The sequence below is a fragment of the Hippocampus zosterae genome, chromosome 18 (genome assembly GCF_025434085.1).
Source record: "Hippocampus zosterae strain Florida chromosome 18, ASM2543408v3, whole genome shotgun sequence".
NCBI lineage: Eukaryota > Metazoa > Chordata > Actinopteri > Syngnathiformes > Syngnathidae > Hippocampus > Hippocampus zosterae.
In genome coordinates, this window is record NC_067468.1 from 15,443,709 (window position 1) to 15,462,243 (window position 18,535).

The window sequence follows — 18,535 nt, forward strand, 5'->3', positions numbered from 1 at the left end:
CAGGGATCGAGGGAGGTTCCCCAGATTAAAAATAGAGGACCCGCTCCTGTGCCCTTGGTGGAAGTCTTTTTCGCTACTCGAAGGTGACATGTCAAGATGGCCGTATGCAAGCCGGATCGTAAACGGGAATGACCTCGATTTGTTACGCAACCCGCGCAAATGCACAGCAGTTGCAATTACCTGCTGCGCTCCTGTCCCCTGTCACTCACTTTGTTTTATTTTGTACCGATTCTAATGGGGCAGAGGTTGTTCCTCCAGTGACAGGTTGTGTATTTGCTTGTGCGTGTTAAAGTGTGTTGCGCTGCCATGTCAATGAGTTGGCTCACAGGCTCTCCTGAGCTTACAAGCGGGTGTGTGTGTGTGCATACAGTAACAACATGTGTGTGTGTGTGTGTGTGTTTATTTTTTTTGTGCCAGGAGGCCCCCTGGGTTAGACGAACACCTGCCTCTGGGCTGTGCGCAGTGCCCCCGAATCCCCTGTGTTGTGTTGTAACGTTGTTGTTATCGTACAGTAACTCTTGCAAGTTGTCAAAGCTGCTTCACCTGACAAACTAAAACAATGCAACGCCTAAGCAGTAAATACGCAGAATCCAGTGAGAGATGTTGTTCTCGCATTGCTCGTGGCTAATGCTCACGAATGAAAATGTGCGTTGAGTGGAATCGCACAATGGCCGAGATAAAAAAAGGCTTCAGTGTAAGAGCGGGCCGCAGAAGTGGTCGCGGTCTCCATTAATGGAACACGAGGGGAGGTTAGAAATACGGGCTGTCCGTCGATGACGGCTAATGTCATTTATTCATGAGGATTTCAAATATGGCTTTCTCCTCTTGGGGGTTATGTCTGTGTTGCCGCAAGATCAAAGGTCACTGCTACCAAAGAAGGCAGTGCAATTGTTTGGTTACTGATATGATCTTTTCGTCTTCCCCAAATGGTTTGTTGAGCAAAGGCCCCAGCCAAATTCCATCTGTTTAAGCGTTCGACTAAATTGAAGCAGACAGGAGAAAAAAAAAATAATATCGTGGAAGCACTGCGAATTGAAGTGGATATTTTACAGGAGGCTCCCCTTGTGAGATCAAATTAACACAAGCCACAGGAGACATTCTTAGGATCGACAGGACAGGGAAATTAATCAAGATAAATGATGGATTATAAATTTGAGGGTGTCAAACAGGTAACATACCACGCTGTAAAATAAATTGACAGCTAGCTAAAGAGCTAGCTAGCTAGATAGCTAGCTCTTCTAAGTGCAATAAATAATATTAGCTAGCTAGCTAATATTATTTATTTATTATTATTTTTTTATTATTAGCTAGCTAGCTAGCTAGCTAGCTAATATTACTTATTGCACTTAATAGTCAAGCTAATGTGAGAGTAGCGACCTGGTGCAAAATCTATTTATCCCTACTGTGCTTTGTCGGATCATAAATTGCGGACAAAACTTGTGCTCACCAAATAAGAGAGTACTGTTCCCGTATCGTAAAGTGGTACACGGGTATACGGTATGACAACTCACTCATAAATCCATCTCTTGTACCTAAACGGAGGAGATCAGACACAAAATGCGAGTCATACCAAACGCACAACAGGTTCAGCAGAACATGACCCAATTTGAAAGGACTATTGAGCGCTTCCGAGTATCGATAAGCCCTTATCATTTACCATAAGATTTAGTTGCAGTCACCCCGTTTTGCTCAGGCTGATGAGATTTCTCTTGACTGTCATGGCAATTTTTTTGTTTAAAAATCTCAACGGGCATCCGTCACAATTATGATCCGTTAACTTTGTCCATTGTGACCTCACCTACTTTGTCTCACGGCCAACGCGTTTTGTCCAAAGCGGTCTGGAAGGAACTGTCGCGTCTGCCGGGAACGTAGTGCCAACACAGACTACAGTTAGAACGGTTGAGAATGAAAACACGGCATAACACAGGGACCGGACTTTGTTGTCGATCTGGCGCCAGTTGCAGCAATAGCGTGTGTGCCTTTCAAGAAAGACACATGCTCAAAGTCAGATTTGACCTTGGAAGGATTTGCAATTATATTCAAAGACTGGAGACGCTGCTTCACATTGTTTTTCCTCCCGTGTCTTTTTTAACACATATCAGCAGGGGGGAGCGGGGAAAAAAAGACTTTGAGACGTCTCTCCTTTGCTGATGGTTGACGTTTTCATTGAGAGTAACCTTCAGACAGGATGTGTGAACAGATGAGGGGTTTTTTTTGTTTGTTTTATAAAAAGTCAAACTTAATGATTAAAAAAAAACCCAACAATCTTAAATATCAAACTCTAAAATGTGTTTGAACAATGATACAATGAAATGGAAAGAGTGTGAACGATACACAGATTATTCCAGCTCAGGATTTACTCCATCAAGACGTACGAGTGTATTGAAGTGTATGCATGATCCCCCCCGCCCCCCCCAAAAAAAATAGTCACTCTTGATTTAAAATTCAAAATGCAGAAGCCATTCAGAACGTGGCACGAAAAAGTACGTGAAACCCATTTTCGTGACATCAATCGAAGCTTATTTTTGTTTTTGTTTTTTTTTTAGTGCGCGTATTCAAAAGGAACAGCTGTTCCTCAATTTCTTGTGTGCGCTCAGGCAAGACAAACAGGCTCCGACGCATCCAATGTCATTCATGATAAAAATCACACACCACACTTACAATGACAAAGAAATATTTATTACATCTTTTGTTTTTTGTTCATGATTGTTTTCATTTGTTATAGCTGCTCCAACATGTGTATTTACAAATAAACACCCCTTAGTTGTTTTTTTTTTGTAGAAAAAAAACAAATCTAGCCAGAGACTGAGCGGGGAAACCGAAACACAGGAGATTGGGACGGATAAAGGGTACACTCGCTGCAATAAGTGGTTGTTGCAACGATAGCAAAAATAATTTCCCGGACAAAAGCACGCCGTGGCCTTTGTAGCCGCAAAAGATGAGAAAGTGATTTGCAAACCAGATACGCCGTCGCACTGGGCGACACGTTACTAGGGAGCAAATAGAAAGCGAAGCCTTTGGACCGACACTCCTTTGCGTCACCATTCGTTCGGAACACAGAAAAGATCGTCAAATGCATCTGAAGCATTGTCACAGCGAGCTCGCGTGTACCTCCAGGTGATGATACACTGTAATAAAACACCCGCATAAACTGGAGTCTCTATTATACTCCATCTTTTTTTTTTTGTCTGTTTTTTTGTGGCTCTTCAAGATCCATCTGGTCTTCATTCAGGCTATTTTCCATGATTTGTGAGTGTAAGATAATGTTCAATATGATCCACATTTTCACCAATTCACATCGCAAGGGTGTAACGTATCCACGTTTCATATAAAACACATACAAAAGGAAAGAGTTTTCTATTAGCAAACATTATTTTCTTACCGATCACCCGGCAAGTGGGGTGTGAACAAAGTATCTAACACCGTATGTTACAATAGACTTCTTGTTGGATACACAGTATCCAGGAAAAACCGATTGCTTTTCTCATGGTGACATGGCCGGAGGTGAAGATTTTTGGGTGTACTTGGTGGTAGATGTCAGGAAGTAATATGAAACCCAATAAATCCATCTTTTGTTATCTGCACAGACCTGCAGGTATGTGAACACACACCCAAAAAAAAAAACATCCGCAAAAGACGGAGACTGGAAGCTAGCTAGGTGGATTTGAGATCATGCAATGCATATGCAACGTCGTGAGTGAAGCTGGTGTGTCAAAACATCAAAATTCAACATGCATGTAACCTCTGAATGTGTCAAAGATTATTCGTGTGAGAGTGGACCATCAGGCGACATTGACTTTGCGAAATTGTTGTGACTTTTGTAAATGCGCAGATACAGACACATTTCCCATCGAAATTTTTGTTGTTTGATGTTTTCAGGCTCTCATAGGAGCAACACACCTGATTCAAATCATCAGGATCGTTCCAGTGCTGCTTCACAGCTGGCTGATGAGCCGATCATGTGAATCAGGTGCGTTGCGGGGACGCAAAACCAGGCAGGGCGGACATGCCTGCCGTATTTGTCAACTTGAAAAATGCATCTGGATCTCAACGATTTCATTCTACAATTTCTTTTCCAGTGTATGAAGTTTCTGCCATTCTTATTTTCATATTATTATGTGGGTTTACCTCCAGGATTTCTGTCACTACTACCGATCATCGAAGCGTGTTTCTATCCGCCGCCGTGTGCGCTAGCAAACGGTCATGCTGGAAACCAAGGACAAACTGTTCCCGCAAATGTCAAAATGCTCTAACAAAAAAATTATTAATTATTCTCATATCGTAGCTCATCACATCTGTGCTGCTTTATCTGATAAAAGACTCACCGTTGCTATTTATGTACTTGGCTTGAGGTACGGAAACATCACTGAACGCTTTAGGACGTGTGGTGTGACTATATACAACAATTGTGTCGTGACAGTGATTCACGAATAATGCGAGAGAAAACCTACAACTGTGACATTCATTAATACCATATTTCAAAGACATATTCCACAATTTGTACACCCTGATAGCACATCAGACTCTTTTTTTTTTCCTTCCTTCCTTACTCGACTTTGTAAAACCACAAGAAACATTACGATTAAAACAGACACACCGACTCCAATTAGTATTATTGTGTGATTTTTTTCCCAAATGAAATATCTCTGATGGTATTTGACCTGACGAGATGCGTTTTATTGCCTTTTGACTGGTAGAGAAATGACAAATAAAACACATCTTGCCAGGGCAAAAAAACAAAACAAAACAAAAAAAAAACGGAAACAAAATATACCTTGCACATGTCATTCCAACATTAAACTGTACACCTGTGTTGACTGCTACACTTGAAGTATGTGGTCTATTAAAATGTACGGGGGGTGGGGGGGGGGGGGCGACATTGCTTCAGTTGAGACATGAAAAATGAGTGCTGCTTTAACTGTTCCCAATATATTTTCAACAAAGGCTAATCCACAGTCAACAAATCATCCAACACCTTATTTTTATCACCTGAGGAAGGTTACATCGTGACAGGCTTGCCCCTTAGACCCCCCCTCCCCCTCCCCCTCCCCCAACCCCCAATGCAAAAAACAAAACAAAACATTTCTTCTGACTCATGTGTCGCTCTGCAATCTTCTCATGTGAGGTGTCGTCATGTTACTTGTCGACTTACATACACAGAAAAGGCCCGGAAACTTGATCCGGAAACAATTCCGGCAAGAATTTAAACACTGTTGTTGTTGTATGCGCGTGTGTGTGTGTGTGCGTGTGTGTTTGCTTGGACACAAATAAATTCTCAATATCTGGGAGGTGAACATGAAGGAGACTGCCTCTTCCAGCATGGGCGAGGTCAATCACACGAGTTGGCAAATGGAAGTCTTTCATGGTCCCCTCCTCTTTCATTGTGAAAGATTGTCAGAGTTTATCTTGTTTTTTTTTTTAATGTAATATAAAAGTGCTCAATAACGGGGAGGGGTTGAAGGGTTGGGTAGCCTGTAAGTCCAATCAGGATAGTCAATTCCCTTTCCTCAGAACGGGCGCTATGACGACATGATGGCTGCCAGGAGGACGAGGGCAGAGCACAGCAGGAGCGGCGAATTGCAGCACGGGGCGGCCGAGCTCACGTCCCTCCGAGAAGGCTCCGGTGACTCGTGACTGATGTCATCTGAAGGCAAAAGCATGAGATTTTGATGGAATATATTTCCTGTCAAATATCGGATAGCCCTTCAACGGTGAACATTCATTCATTCATCTTCCGAGCCGCTTGATCCTCACTAGGGTCGCGGGGGGTGCTGGAGCCTATCCCAGCTGTCTTCGGGCAGTAGGCGGGGGACACCCTGAATCGGTTGCCAGCCAATCGCAGGGCACACAGAAACGAACAACCATTCGCACTCACACTCACACCTAGGGACAATTTAGAGCGTTCAACCGGCCTGCCACGCATGTTTTTGGAATGTGGGAGGAAACCGGAGCACCCGGAGAAAACCCACGCAGGCCCGGGGAGAACATGCAAACTCCACACAGGGAGGCCGGAGCTGGAATCGAACCCGGTACCTCCTCACTGTGAAGCCGACGTGCTAACCACTGGACTACCGGGCCGCCCCAACGGTGAACATTTCGGATGAATTGTTCAATGAATAATATACGCTCCGAACATAATATACGCTTTCTGTACAAAGACATCTATCATCTACAGTATCTACTGCCTGAGAAGCGCCCCCCCCCCGACCCCTCCCACCCTGCACATAGCTGAAAAATCCCACCAACCTCTGGGTTCGAGACTGTTGTGACTGCTTTCGTCAAAGTCGAGCCCTTCCTGTACGCCGCCAGAGTTTCGCACGCAATTGTCTTGAAACACAAAGAGGAGAGAAGACGACGCGTGATGACCGAAATCCGACGTCACTCAAACTACGGTCCCAACAATGCGCGACTTACTTTGTGGCCGAACAAAGACTTTGAGGCGAAGGCAGCTCCTTCTTCCTTTGGCGTCCGTGAGGGAAGCTGAAGGGAGGGGGGGTACGAAGGGGGGCAAGGGGGGAAACAAAGAACAGAAATGATTCCAGCTTTTCTTCAATCTGATCCATTTCCAACTCGACTCCAATTGACATTTTTCGACACTTTTGCAGCACATCATCACGGATAAATCGACATTGTCTGTCACTATCCATGTAAAGTGAAATATTAGACACACTCAATTCAGTTGAACGTTTTAACTTTGAAGTACTACGAACAACTATCGGAGGAATCAAGTTAAAATTAAAAGGTTTCCATTTTTTATTACGTGCTGCCTTGGTGTTAATACGGTAAAGACGGTTCTCTAATTGGCACACTCATCATAAATGCGACAACTATAAAAGCTTCTTCAAGTTTGGCGACAAGAAACGAACAAGCTGACAAGGTCGATGTTTATATATATATTTTTTTATTCTGTAAAGGAATTTAACTTTATCTCCTTTAAAATAGTCTCCCCCGCAGGAGCTTTATCTCTCCTTCTGAACTTCCTTCCCTCATCCTGGTGTAAAAAAAAGCGCGTCGACTTCATGTACGTTCCCATCAAGCAACTCAATGTCATCTGCGCATTTGCGTTCCCGCTTCCTGTTCAGCTCACCTTCCAAAAAGTTGCAGCAGTCATTCCAGAAACTTTTTGGGTTTGATTCAGGTCATTGACACACGACAGGAGCACTTGGGCTGGCCTTCGCTTGCGCTAGCGCTATTGTCTGGAATATTTTGACGTGGCGTCTAGTGCAGGGGTGTCCAAACGACGATTTGTGGCCCGCCATCCATTTTTCAGGGGCCCGCGACATCACAAAAAAAAATTAAAATGATGATGACTGTGTCAAAGTTACCCCTGAAGCTTCAAAACTGGCTGAAAACTCTGTGACGTGACGTGATGACGTCCAAAATGTCTTACCCTTCCTGTCACAGACCGCCTCCAGAACGTAAAGGCGTCCGTCGACACGGGATCTCAATTCCTCCTCTCTCATATAGAAGCTCCGTGCGACAGAATCTGACCCGGTGATAAATTTCCACACTTATCCGTGACTGAGGCTCTTATTTCAAAAAGTGCAATATCAGATGCTGCGTGCCCGTGAGAGGAAATAAAAAACTGCCGTAAACCTCGCCAGGAGTAGAATATTAGTTGTCGAGTAGCAGAGACAGGATATGAACGTGAGAGAGAAACAATGTCAATCACGCCGCGTCCATCCGTCCGTCCGTGTCAACGGGTCTCAAATAACCTCCCTCACAGCCAGACAAAATCTACACGGTCTCACTTTGAAGTGTGGTGCCACGATCTCCCCGCGTGGTCTTATTCAGTTCCCTCAAACTAATCCTACAATTTCTTGGACGAATATAAAATTTGTCTCTTACCGTATTTTCTGCTCTATAAGGCGGTTCGGATTATAAGGCGCACTTTCATATATCGGGGTGCACGGCATTATAAGGTGCATAGAATAGAAACCACACCGGTAGCAATGCTACAGTTGTTTGTTTCAGGTCTTATAAAATCATTTTGTCGTCATATGTACGTATTTGGAATTGACATGTTCATACTGTATTACACGTTCATGTATTTACATCAATAAATGTTCATGATGTATTACACATCGTAGTCGGCAGCCATTTTATTGGAAATGCTGAGGACGAACTGCCATTATAACGTACGTATTTGTTTTGTCCCTCGAGGTACGTTGTGACACGGTTGGACCGCACCATAAATACTAATTAGGCGATCAGTCTATGCACGTCCAACATTTCCACATGTCGCAGAGGACATCCACGGAAAAAAATAAATAAAATGGAAACGGCATTGTTGCTGTGTTTGTTCTGCAAACTGTGACAACCTGCATCAACAATAACAGTGGCTGCCGTCATATTTTTGAATGCTAAAAAGGCCAAACCACTTTAGAAATCCGAGAAAATAAACCTCGGCAGAAAGAATCGAAAAAGACTGCGAGTGAAATTAGGCACCGGGAGGTGTCACATGACGAAGACCCGAATGTGAAGAATGTATTGTTCATAGCCACGTTCACATTACGAGTTTTTTTAAAAGTTTTTCACTTACATTTCATTCCGGTGTCCTCCACCCAGGAACTTTCTCAGCAAATGCAAAAGCATCCCTCAGACTCCAGCGCACCAGCAATTACGCTTGTGTCTTCTTTGCTCAACTCGTGTCTGCCATTGAGGTCAAAGTCTGGCTTTTCTATCCTCGAGCGACACGGTTGAGCTTCACCACCGTTGGCTGAAACTCCAGCTCTACCTACCATTCTACCTCCACTTCCCACTCAGACGTGATCTGCCTGCCGCATGATTTCAGTGTATGCAAACAATTTACCCGAAACTTTTTTCCATACTCTTGCGCAAAATAATACTTTGTATGGACGCGGCCGCAGCCATGATTTCAGGTTTGGTGCCAACGGAGCGTTGCAATGAGGCATGTAAGGTCTCTTTGTAAGGGGAATTAGCCAGACCTCGATTTTAATACGGTGGGATCAGATGTGTAAGAATCGGTTTATGCCGGGGCCTTCTCCGCGAGAAGTTAAAGGGAAAGCCGCCTGTGCTATCCAAGCCCCCCGTCATTATCGATGTAGATCTGCGCTGAGTGTACACAAGCGCTGAGCCCGGGCGTTTGAAGCGTCGGGGGGGCTTTACGACGAGTCAGTCATCTCCCTCACACGGCGGAGAGCCAGACTCTCAACTGTCTCCTCTGAAAATTGGATTTCTATCCCCCGAGATTAGGATCAGGCTTCCTCCGCTCTACTACAGCTCTATAAGAAAAACATGCCGCCCTCTGAGGCCTTGAGAAGCTAGCGGCGATGACTTCATCGTCATCCAAGTAACCTTTGGCCTTGTTCGACCAGCCGGCAACGCCGCTTGGCCTTTATGCCTGTCTGCCAGACGGCCCGGTAGCCAACAGCAGGTGTCATCTATTTGACGTGACCCCGCCTCTGCTTCCCTCCTGCCTGGGGCCAGTGACAATCACCGCGGAGGAGGATAAAGGAGTATCTGTCTCACTGAGGCGTGCGGACACGACCGCCACCCCCACCTCACTTTGTCACTTACAGAATCCCGACCCAAAGTTGACGCGCGATGCTTCAACCAGCTATCGGCGATTGTTAATGCTTTATTCCAATACGACAGAGTGGTGGGAAAAAAAGCGGCAGCTGCTAAAACATACTTGACGGCGTTTTCCGATTAGCATGAGAACGGCATAACGCAAACCCGCAGTCTGAATTCGCTATCTGATTTCGCATCAGCAAGCTATTTATTCCACAGCTGTATCGCATTATTTTCTGAACCGTTTTATGTACAGCGCAGCACAACTGATGGGCCTCGTGTCAACAGCAACGGTCTAACACAAGACTCCTGGCTGGTTTCACTTTCCAAAGCTGCCGTACATGCTTTCAAAGACAAATACAGAACGACAAAAAAAAAACCAACAAAGAACGGCCGCACGATAAGGCTACCGCGTCGTTGCAATGCTTACTGTCTACTGTTGAGACAGATGAGGAATGACTGTTGACATTAGGCTACAGTCCCTTAGCCAATGAGGATGCAGAACACACTGCTAAAAAAACAAAAAAAAAGAAAACTGGACGACAAAAAAATCCATGAAACAGCGAACCCGCGAAGGATGAACCGTGTTATGGGATTAGCATTCCATTTGCAACCTACGTCTCTTGTCAATGAATTCTTTCTCCAATCTTACGTTGAATGTCTGTCAGGGATTGCCAAAGCACATGTTTTTGGTTTCTTTGACTTGAAGTCAAGTCAAGTCAAGTCAACAGTATTTATAGAGCACTTTCAAACAGCCATCGCTGCATACAAAGTGCTGTACATGTAGCGATTTAACATGCACAATAAACAGTAAGACAAATCGGTAACAAAGGCGGTAGAAAGCACCAAACAGTAAAATCAAGAACAAATCTAAGTAATTCTGAGTCGAACGCCAAAGAATACAAGTGAGTTTTGAGGAGGGCTTTAAAGATGGGCAGCGAGGAGGCTTCCCTTAAGATGGAACCCAATGGGAGCCGATACAGTGAGAACAGCAGAGGCCCCAGAATTGAGCCCTGTGGAACACCACATGACAGGGGAGCAGTGCGTGACTCAGAGCAGCCAAGGCTGACACAAAAGGTCCTGTCAGCTAGATAGGACCTAAACCACTCAAGTGCACTGCCGCCAATGCCCACCAAGTGCTGCAAACGAGTCAGCAGAATACCGTGATCCACTGTATCAAATGCTGCAGTTAAGTCCAATAAGACCAGACACACGTGGTCTCCAGAGTCATTTGCCAGGAGGATGTCATTAGAAACGCATAACAGGGCTGACTCCGTGCTATGCATCGTCTTGAAACCTGACTGGAAGACCTCCAAGATGTTATGTTCATCCAAGAAAAGTTTCAACTGCATGTGCACCACTTTTTCCAGAATTTTGGAAATGAAAGGCAGTTTTGAAGTGTTCTCGAAATACCTCAAATCTACCATCAGGAGCCACTGTATCTGTTCAGTCCCTCTTTTTTTGCCCCTGCAGGGCGCTGACATCACTTATGAAAACAGAAGTTTCCAGCTGCTTGTTTTCTTGAGTCTCTTCTCACAAGGAGGAAAAAAAAGAAAGCTGAGCTCAGCCAGTAAGCAACAAAAGACACTTGAGTCTCAAATCGAAACAGCTGAAGTATTTTCCTCCGTGTGTCTTGTGTTATGGGTTGAACCTCACTACAGGGAACCAGAACAAAACACTGAGAGGTAGTTTTCTTTTTCCAATACTGTATCGCCCTGAAATTTTTTTTTCATGTTTCTAAAAGGTTAACGTTTTCCCTTCTGCCGTAACGGGGAAAGTCAAACACTAAAATTCATATTAAGTATAAATTAAATGACTCCATTTGCAATTCAAACCACGGTTGTTGTGATGTTGACTAGAAAAAATGTAAAGATTTGGCCAAAAGTTGAAGAAAGTATTTTTTCTTATTATTTTCTACATGTAGCTGTTAAGAATGTGACCTCGGAACGAATTATTTCTATTTCTATTCCGTATCGGATGCCATCCTATGTCTTAAAATTAATTGTATTTGACTTTCGATGTTCCGCTGTAAAATGTTGAAACCTGCACCCCCTTGTGGAGTTAACTCAGATTTCATAACATTGTAAAAGCAGAGCGAATGAAATAAAATCATTGTTTTGTGTGATTTTCTGTCAGCCGTACGACTGAGCGTCGTCATGGCCATACTCACAGATGTAGTAGTACTCTCTCCCGGGGCGGAACTCAAAGCCCAACGAGAAGGGTGTAAAGAGCTGGAACTTTTCGGAAAACTTGAGCGGTCCGTTTGAAGACAAAGGCCTGTTGCATTCCCAGCGCTTGAAGCCTTTGGCGGTGTGGTCGCATGAGCTGTAGCCATCATAGTTCACCATGTAAAGCACGTAGCGCTCGGCCCGCTCATCCGACAGCGGGCTGATGTAATGTGGACAGTAGACGTCGAGGTAGTCGTTGATGCAGACGTCAATGTGGTAATCCCCCCGGTAAAACCTGAAGAGAACAGAAAGGAAATTTTTAAAAAAGGGGAAAACGTTAGTCGCTGAAAAGTGACGGTACGGTCGTAGCTCTTTTCAACGTATTGCATTTGCAATGTTTTCACCCTTATAAGGTTCACATTCCTGATTTCACGTCATTCCCGTTCATTATTCGATGGAAAATGAGACTTTTTTTCAAGAAAAAAAAATCCAAATACCCAATAAATGGCTGGAATTTTCAATTCGAAATCCGAATACCAAAACATTCAATCGCTGCAGCCCCAATTGACGTAATTTTTGAAGTTGTTCACGCTAATGCTAGTACTCATAGCGCAAGGATGCTTTTTAGCATCATTCGGCCACGATGTTGGCCTGTTGTTATTTTGTACATGAGCATTCTGTGGCCAGGTCATAGGCATGGTATCATGAACTTTCAATGTTATTGATCACAAAAGTTATTTTGTCATTAGAGTTCATGTTGCTGTGCAGGCTACATCGATGTAGCCATTGCAAAATCTGAATACGTGGGACTCAATCAACCGAACCCTCTCAGAAGACTCCGCTGCAAGACGCCTGGCAGAAATCCTCCCGTGAAAGCCCTTCATCGTTCAAAAGCCATGTCGCCGTGTCAGGGCTAAGCAGCGACGACTTGAAATTCAGGCCTCATACAGGGGTTAAACGTCTGGTTAGCCTTTCGCCTTCAGAGGATCCCTCTCTGGAACGTGATTTTCATTCGCAAAGATGAAAACTCCCCGGCAGCTTTGTGCAGAAGGTTTGGAAAATGACGCACGTGTTAAAGCTTAACTCTGCCCTCCCAATTTTGTCTCCTGTAAATTGTATGGAAGTGAGATGGGGAGTAACAGCTCAGCAGGGATAAGACAGGTTTTCATTCGAGACCAGAATGATTGGAAACATATATTCCCAAAGGCGCCATCTAAGGTTGCATATGTGAGGCTTTTAGCGGCCGGCAATTAAGGCCATCGTGGGCCGCTTGTGTCACTCCGGCTGCTAATGGACCGTGGATCAGTCTCGCTGACATGCTACAGATGTCTTGAATACTCCTCTGTTCACAGAAGTCACGAAGAGGAAGAACAGGCCGACGACTGAGTCCAAGGATGCACCGGGATGGGACAAAAACAACGCAGCAAATTTGTTTTTGTTTGGACCAGAACGGAATCCGCTTGGCTCCGCATCAGAGAACGAGACAATGAGTCCGCGAAGCAGTAGCCGTTCTGTAGCCAGGTGAGAGTGGAAAAGAAAAGGTTTATGCACAGCTGTTGCAACTGTCATGTCTTGGCTGACACGTTCGGGGCTACATGAGACGCGAGTAGCGTGATGTCGGGGGTGTCGGGGGGTATCAGGTTGTGGCTACGCAGATTGTACATGTGTTGCGGGATTAGCGGCGGGATGTCTGCTTCGTGACATGATCAATTACGTTCACATTTTTTTTCTCTCTCGGTCCTGATTCTAGTCTGGTCAAATATGACACCAAATACCTTGTTTTGTCCAGAGACCCCCCCCCCCCCCCAGCCCCACCCCACAAACCACCTCTGAGAGTTTGGCTCCAGGCAAACTCAACATGTCCTCCCATAGCCTTCGTTTCAGTGCGGCTTGCTGATATTATGACTAGCAAAGGTCAAGTGGCTCGGCGGTATCACGACCTTGGCCAGAAGCGATGGATGCTCTCGCTTTGTCCTTCTGGCTTTACTCAAGCACCACATGTCGGCTTCGACTTTGCTCGTGTGAGCAGCTGTCGATCAAACGTCAGCCAAACCGAAGAATTGCCGACTCATTCCTGATCCACTTTGGAAGAGCTTTTCTGAAAATGACCGTCAAGCTCTTAGTACTTTCCCGCGGATTGTGTCTGCTATCGCCGCCAAATGAGAAGTCAAACAATCCTTCTTCTTCTTCAAATGAAATGTTACTGTACCGCACATAATAAAAAGTCTTTTTTGTTGGTTTTTTTTTCATACGGGTGCGTGGCATAAAAAAAGATTTGGAACAACTATAGACGCGATAGGAGCGTAATATAACCATCGACAGTATGGGAAGAGTGAGCACAAAAGGGCGCCCCAGATGTCGGCCAGATGAACGTATCGAGACGCTTTTGAGCAGCAGACATAAAATACCGCCAAGCTACAAACGCACAACCCCCGACTCAAGATGGATTCAAGCGGACAACGTTTTGACTTTATACCATCCTTCGGTTTCGATTAAGGAAGAAGCTGATCGGAGTTTTCTTCCGCTGATGTCTGCTTTGATGTTGACTATCTTTGCCCTAAGAGCATCCGGCACCCCCCCCCCCCACCCCCCCACTGTGGCTTCTCGAGACGGCGTCATCAAATACAGATGTAAAAGTGAACCGCTGGCAGTAATATGACACGCGGCAAGATTTCAATTCACTCAAACGTTCACACATCGAAGACAACGCGCGAACGGGAAATCAGTACGTGCGCAATTTCAATAGAGTTCCTTTGTTTTGTTTTGGGGGGGGGGGGGGGGGTCAGCGGGTGGCATTGTTTTGTTTTCGAGGGGCGGAAAACAAACCATCCTTAAGTTTCAAAACAACACCGCAGTTCAGCACTCTTGTATTATGATGAGGTCTCCGTCAATGAAAGAACCGATAATCCTCAATCCATTTGTCGTGGGGGGGGGGGGGATTCCTGATTCTTGGATGGCTTGAATGCCTCCGTCGGCCAGTAAAAAAAAAAAAAAAAAAGGGTCTTATCAATGAATCTGGAACCGGAGCTCTTAGCAAGGCACATAACTGCAGATAATCCCTCTTTTCAGGCAACTCCCGACCTTGTTTGCTTTCTTGATCCCCGTCTGTTGTGTTGGCCTGACACCTTTAAGGTATGGCACAGCCAGGATGGAGAGCAACAAACACCGTGTTTGGTTTGTGCGCATTTGGAGAAGTAGCGTAGATAGAAGCGCTTAAAAAAAAAAAAGAGCGAGAAAGAAAAAGAGGGAGTGATGGAAAAAACAAAAACGAGAGGGACTTATAGATGCACCGATTTCATCCGGCAACAACGGAAAAGGGAATGGGGAAACTTGGGATGAAAGAGAAGGAACGATTACTCTTCTCAACATGATTCCAACACATAGCACACACACACACACGCACACACACACACACACACAAACACACACACACACACAGACCGGTTTATGTGTTTTGTGGGGACCACTTTTTAGTTCATCACTTTCGGGGACCACCCTTTCCAAATGACCTACAGCTCTGCAAAAAATCAGGGATACACAAGGTGGCGGTGTTAGCTTATAAACACCTTTAAATTCTAACACATAGCACACACACACACACACACACACACACACACACACAGTGATACGGCGTCGTGAAATAAGTGAGGGGAAGGAAGGCAAAGGTTGTGACATGATGTCAACCGAAGCAGGTCAGGCCGTCTGCCCACCGAGATTTGGAGTCTCCATCAAGCGCTCTCCCTCTCCGCGCGTGTCCCGTCATCCGTAGAAATGCCGCAAGCAAATTAAAGTCGTTATTACGGAGTTAGCTAATTGCATACACACATCTGTTTGCGGTCTTTCGCTCATGGGCGCATACGAACGCACGCACGCAGTTATTAAACACGTAACGTCCCCCGTCAAGGGACTCGGGTCCGATGCGGAGTTGACAGCAGTAAGATGGGAAAATGGAGCTTGTAAAGTATAGACGGTCCTCTGTTTCTCTCTCTCTCTGCTGGGAACAAAGCCAAGGGAGATGAATAATTGGTCTCAGATTGAAAACACATTGCTGCTTGTGGGAAGGCAACTAAGATACCTCCAAAAAAAAATAAAATAATAACAATAATACAAGAGAGGCTGGAGACCGAGTCAGAGGAAACGCAGACAGGAAGAATGTACAAGTGCTGTCTGTTTATGGAAGCTGGTGGTCCTCGCTGTGCAAATCACTCCTCCTGGACTACAGCTGGAGCCGCAGTGTGTCTTATGCGTGTGATTGCAATCTGCAATCATGGCCGACGTATCCTCAGCGATATTATTCAATGTTACACGCGCATCTAAAAACATATATATAAATAATATATATATTTTTTTTAAAGCTTCACATGGAGGCATATGTATTCATGACTGATATTATTACTTCATATTATGATGCGGTGGCATAGAGGTCAAAGCCACAATGGCAGTCTTGGGGTGGAAGTCAGTCAACACACCCGCACAGCACGGGGCACCGTCAGCTCGTGTAAAACCGCAAGTGTCTACAAATCGTAAAACCCTTTTCTGCATAAAAACGATACTTTCCATCAGTTTACGGGACAGCAGGTTCTGATCAGAGGAAGCGTCCGCTTCTGGCCGACGCATCGTATTCATACCTGAACGTCATCTCAAAATGCAAGCGCGCACATATCGGAACATGCACTCGAATGCCAAGATCACTCCGGGAGGCCCAGAGAAGGTCCCGTTAAAGTAACCCCATGAATAATGTCCCATCATCACCTACTGGTTGAAAATGCCGAATGCTAAAATTCTGGCTACCGTTGTGCATGATCGCGGAGGGGAGAAAATGACCTCTAAGAGCAAGCGTCCCGCGTCAACGCTCAGCAAGCCGATATTGATCTGACACCGTCGACTGTGAGCTCAGGTCAAGGGTTAGTGACGGTCCATTATTCAGCTGGAGAGCCAGTCCACGGTCAGTGTCTGAGCCCAGGTGATGGACTGACCTCGCCACCGTCCATCAGAGTTGCCGAGGCGTGGGAGGTGAAGTGCAAAATGCATTGGCCTCCATTCACATCCAAATTCATTTTTCGACTGGTGGTTAAGTACGACGATGTGCTATTTTTAGTCGCATATACAAGCTAGTCAAGTGACACCCCGAAATAAGCTTGAAAAGACTTTTGAACATTTTTTTTCTCGTAACTTCTAGCCATGTGCAGAGAAGGGAGGGCAAAGGATCGATTGAGTCGTTGGACATGAGAATGTCGATTTGGTTAGACGCTGTCTTTTGTCAAGTGGCCCCACATAATCGAATCATTGGGATTTCGATAAAAAATGTATCTGGATCCAGATGATTTGATTTCATGCAACCACTTGATGAAATAAAACGGAGCAAATGCACATGTGATACGTGATGTGCCTTTACGTACACTTCCTTAGCTGTGCACTCTGTGAATTGGGCCGAACTCCTCAGGAGATGGCACAAACTTGTGAACTGTGGTGAAAAACAGGGTCGACATTTCGTCACACACACACACACACGCACGGCGATTCACACCTGAAGTGCGTTTGACGAGCACGGCCCTGATCACCAAAGTGCAGACTCAGACCCCTGACCTTCCTCCCCAGGGGCGATCCAAAGCTCCCCGACCTCCCCTATCACTTTACTGCACCCCAGGGAGCTCCGGCCTCCCCTCATGCCGCTGCTCCCCCCCCCACACACACACACACACATTCTCTAACCCGCAACCGTGGAGGAGGGGACGGAGGCAAAAGAGAGGAACCCGCAACGTCTGGAGTCAATCACCCACCCATGACAAGCCAGCAAAACGACACTCCCCCAACACACACACACACACACACAGGTTCCAAACACCCTCTCTCACACACACACATATTATAATACTAGCACTTATCCACGAGTGAGGTCTCACGCACTTCAAAGTGCGGTGGAGCTGTCTTGGTTGAGTAATATGCGCTCTATGGGGAGAACCGGGGAAGTTTGGAATAGCGACGGGAGGAACGAGAGGACAGCATGTGAGTTGCTGGGTTGTGGAGGGAGCAGCAAAGTAGCAAATCAACTATAGAGGGGTGAGAGGAATGTGAAAGACAAGGAGCCGGAGTGATGTGAGAAAATTTCAGAGCGCTGGAAGGAGGGAGTGGGGAAAAGTCCACGAAAAATTTGAGGGAGATCCTGTTTGGGTGTATGTCTGTGCCTGGGAGTGCATCCATTCCCGGCCGTTCAGTTTCCAATTAAAAGCCCGGCCTGGCGTCATGCTGAAGAAAATAAACAAGCTGAGGATTGGATTACATCTGATGACAGGATAACTACACATCTTGTCACTTGGCAACATGGCAGCACAGCTGAGGTTTCTACAGGGGAGTCCCGTGTAGAGTCATTCATTCATGCTGAGGGTCATTTGCTTCATTGAGGCTCGTGAGGGCATCAGTAGGTAAATGCAACTGTTAGCAAATAGCTAACTTTAAATAGCTTTAAAGCCCTCCTCAAAACTCACTTGTATTCTCTGGCGTTCGAGTCAGCATGACTTAGATTTGTTCTTGATTTTACTGCTTGGTGCTTTCTACCGCCTTTATTAACGATTTGTCTTACTGTTTATTGTGCATGTTAAATCGCTCCATGTACAGCACTTTGTATGCAGCGATGGCTGTTTGAAAGTGCTCGAGAAATACTGTTGACTTGACTTGACAAAGGGTGCCTGTGAGACTGTCCTTGATTTTCAACGAAAACTCACTAATAAGGTTCTGGAGAAAAACCAAAACCACGTTAGTGTACCTGCTTGTGTTCTGCTCTCCGGCTTTAGAAAACATTGGGTCAAGTCAAGTCAAGTCAACAGTATTTATAG

At 45.4% G+C, this 18,535-nt stretch overlaps 1 protein-coding gene across 1 annotated transcript in view; it reads right to left on the bottom strand.

Moving 5' to 3' along the window:
* Window positions 1–5,400: 5,400 nt before the first annotated feature.
* Window positions 5,401–18,535, bottom strand: part of LOC127591227 (ephrin-A5b-like) — a 43,423-nt gene continuing 30,288 nt past the window's right edge. The window contains exons 2-5 of the mRNA XM_052051142.1: window positions 11,705–11,997; window positions 6,415–6,480; window positions 6,247–6,327; window positions 5,401–5,644 (exon numbers count right to left, since the gene is read on the bottom strand). Of these exons, the coding sequence (XP_051907102.1) occupies window positions 5,520–5,644; window positions 6,247–6,327; window positions 6,415–6,480; window positions 11,705–11,997 (565 nt within the window). The 3' untranslated portion in view covers window positions 5,401–5,519. The remainder of the gene's footprint in view (window positions 5,645–6,246; window positions 6,328–6,414; window positions 6,481–11,704; window positions 11,998–18,535) is intronic.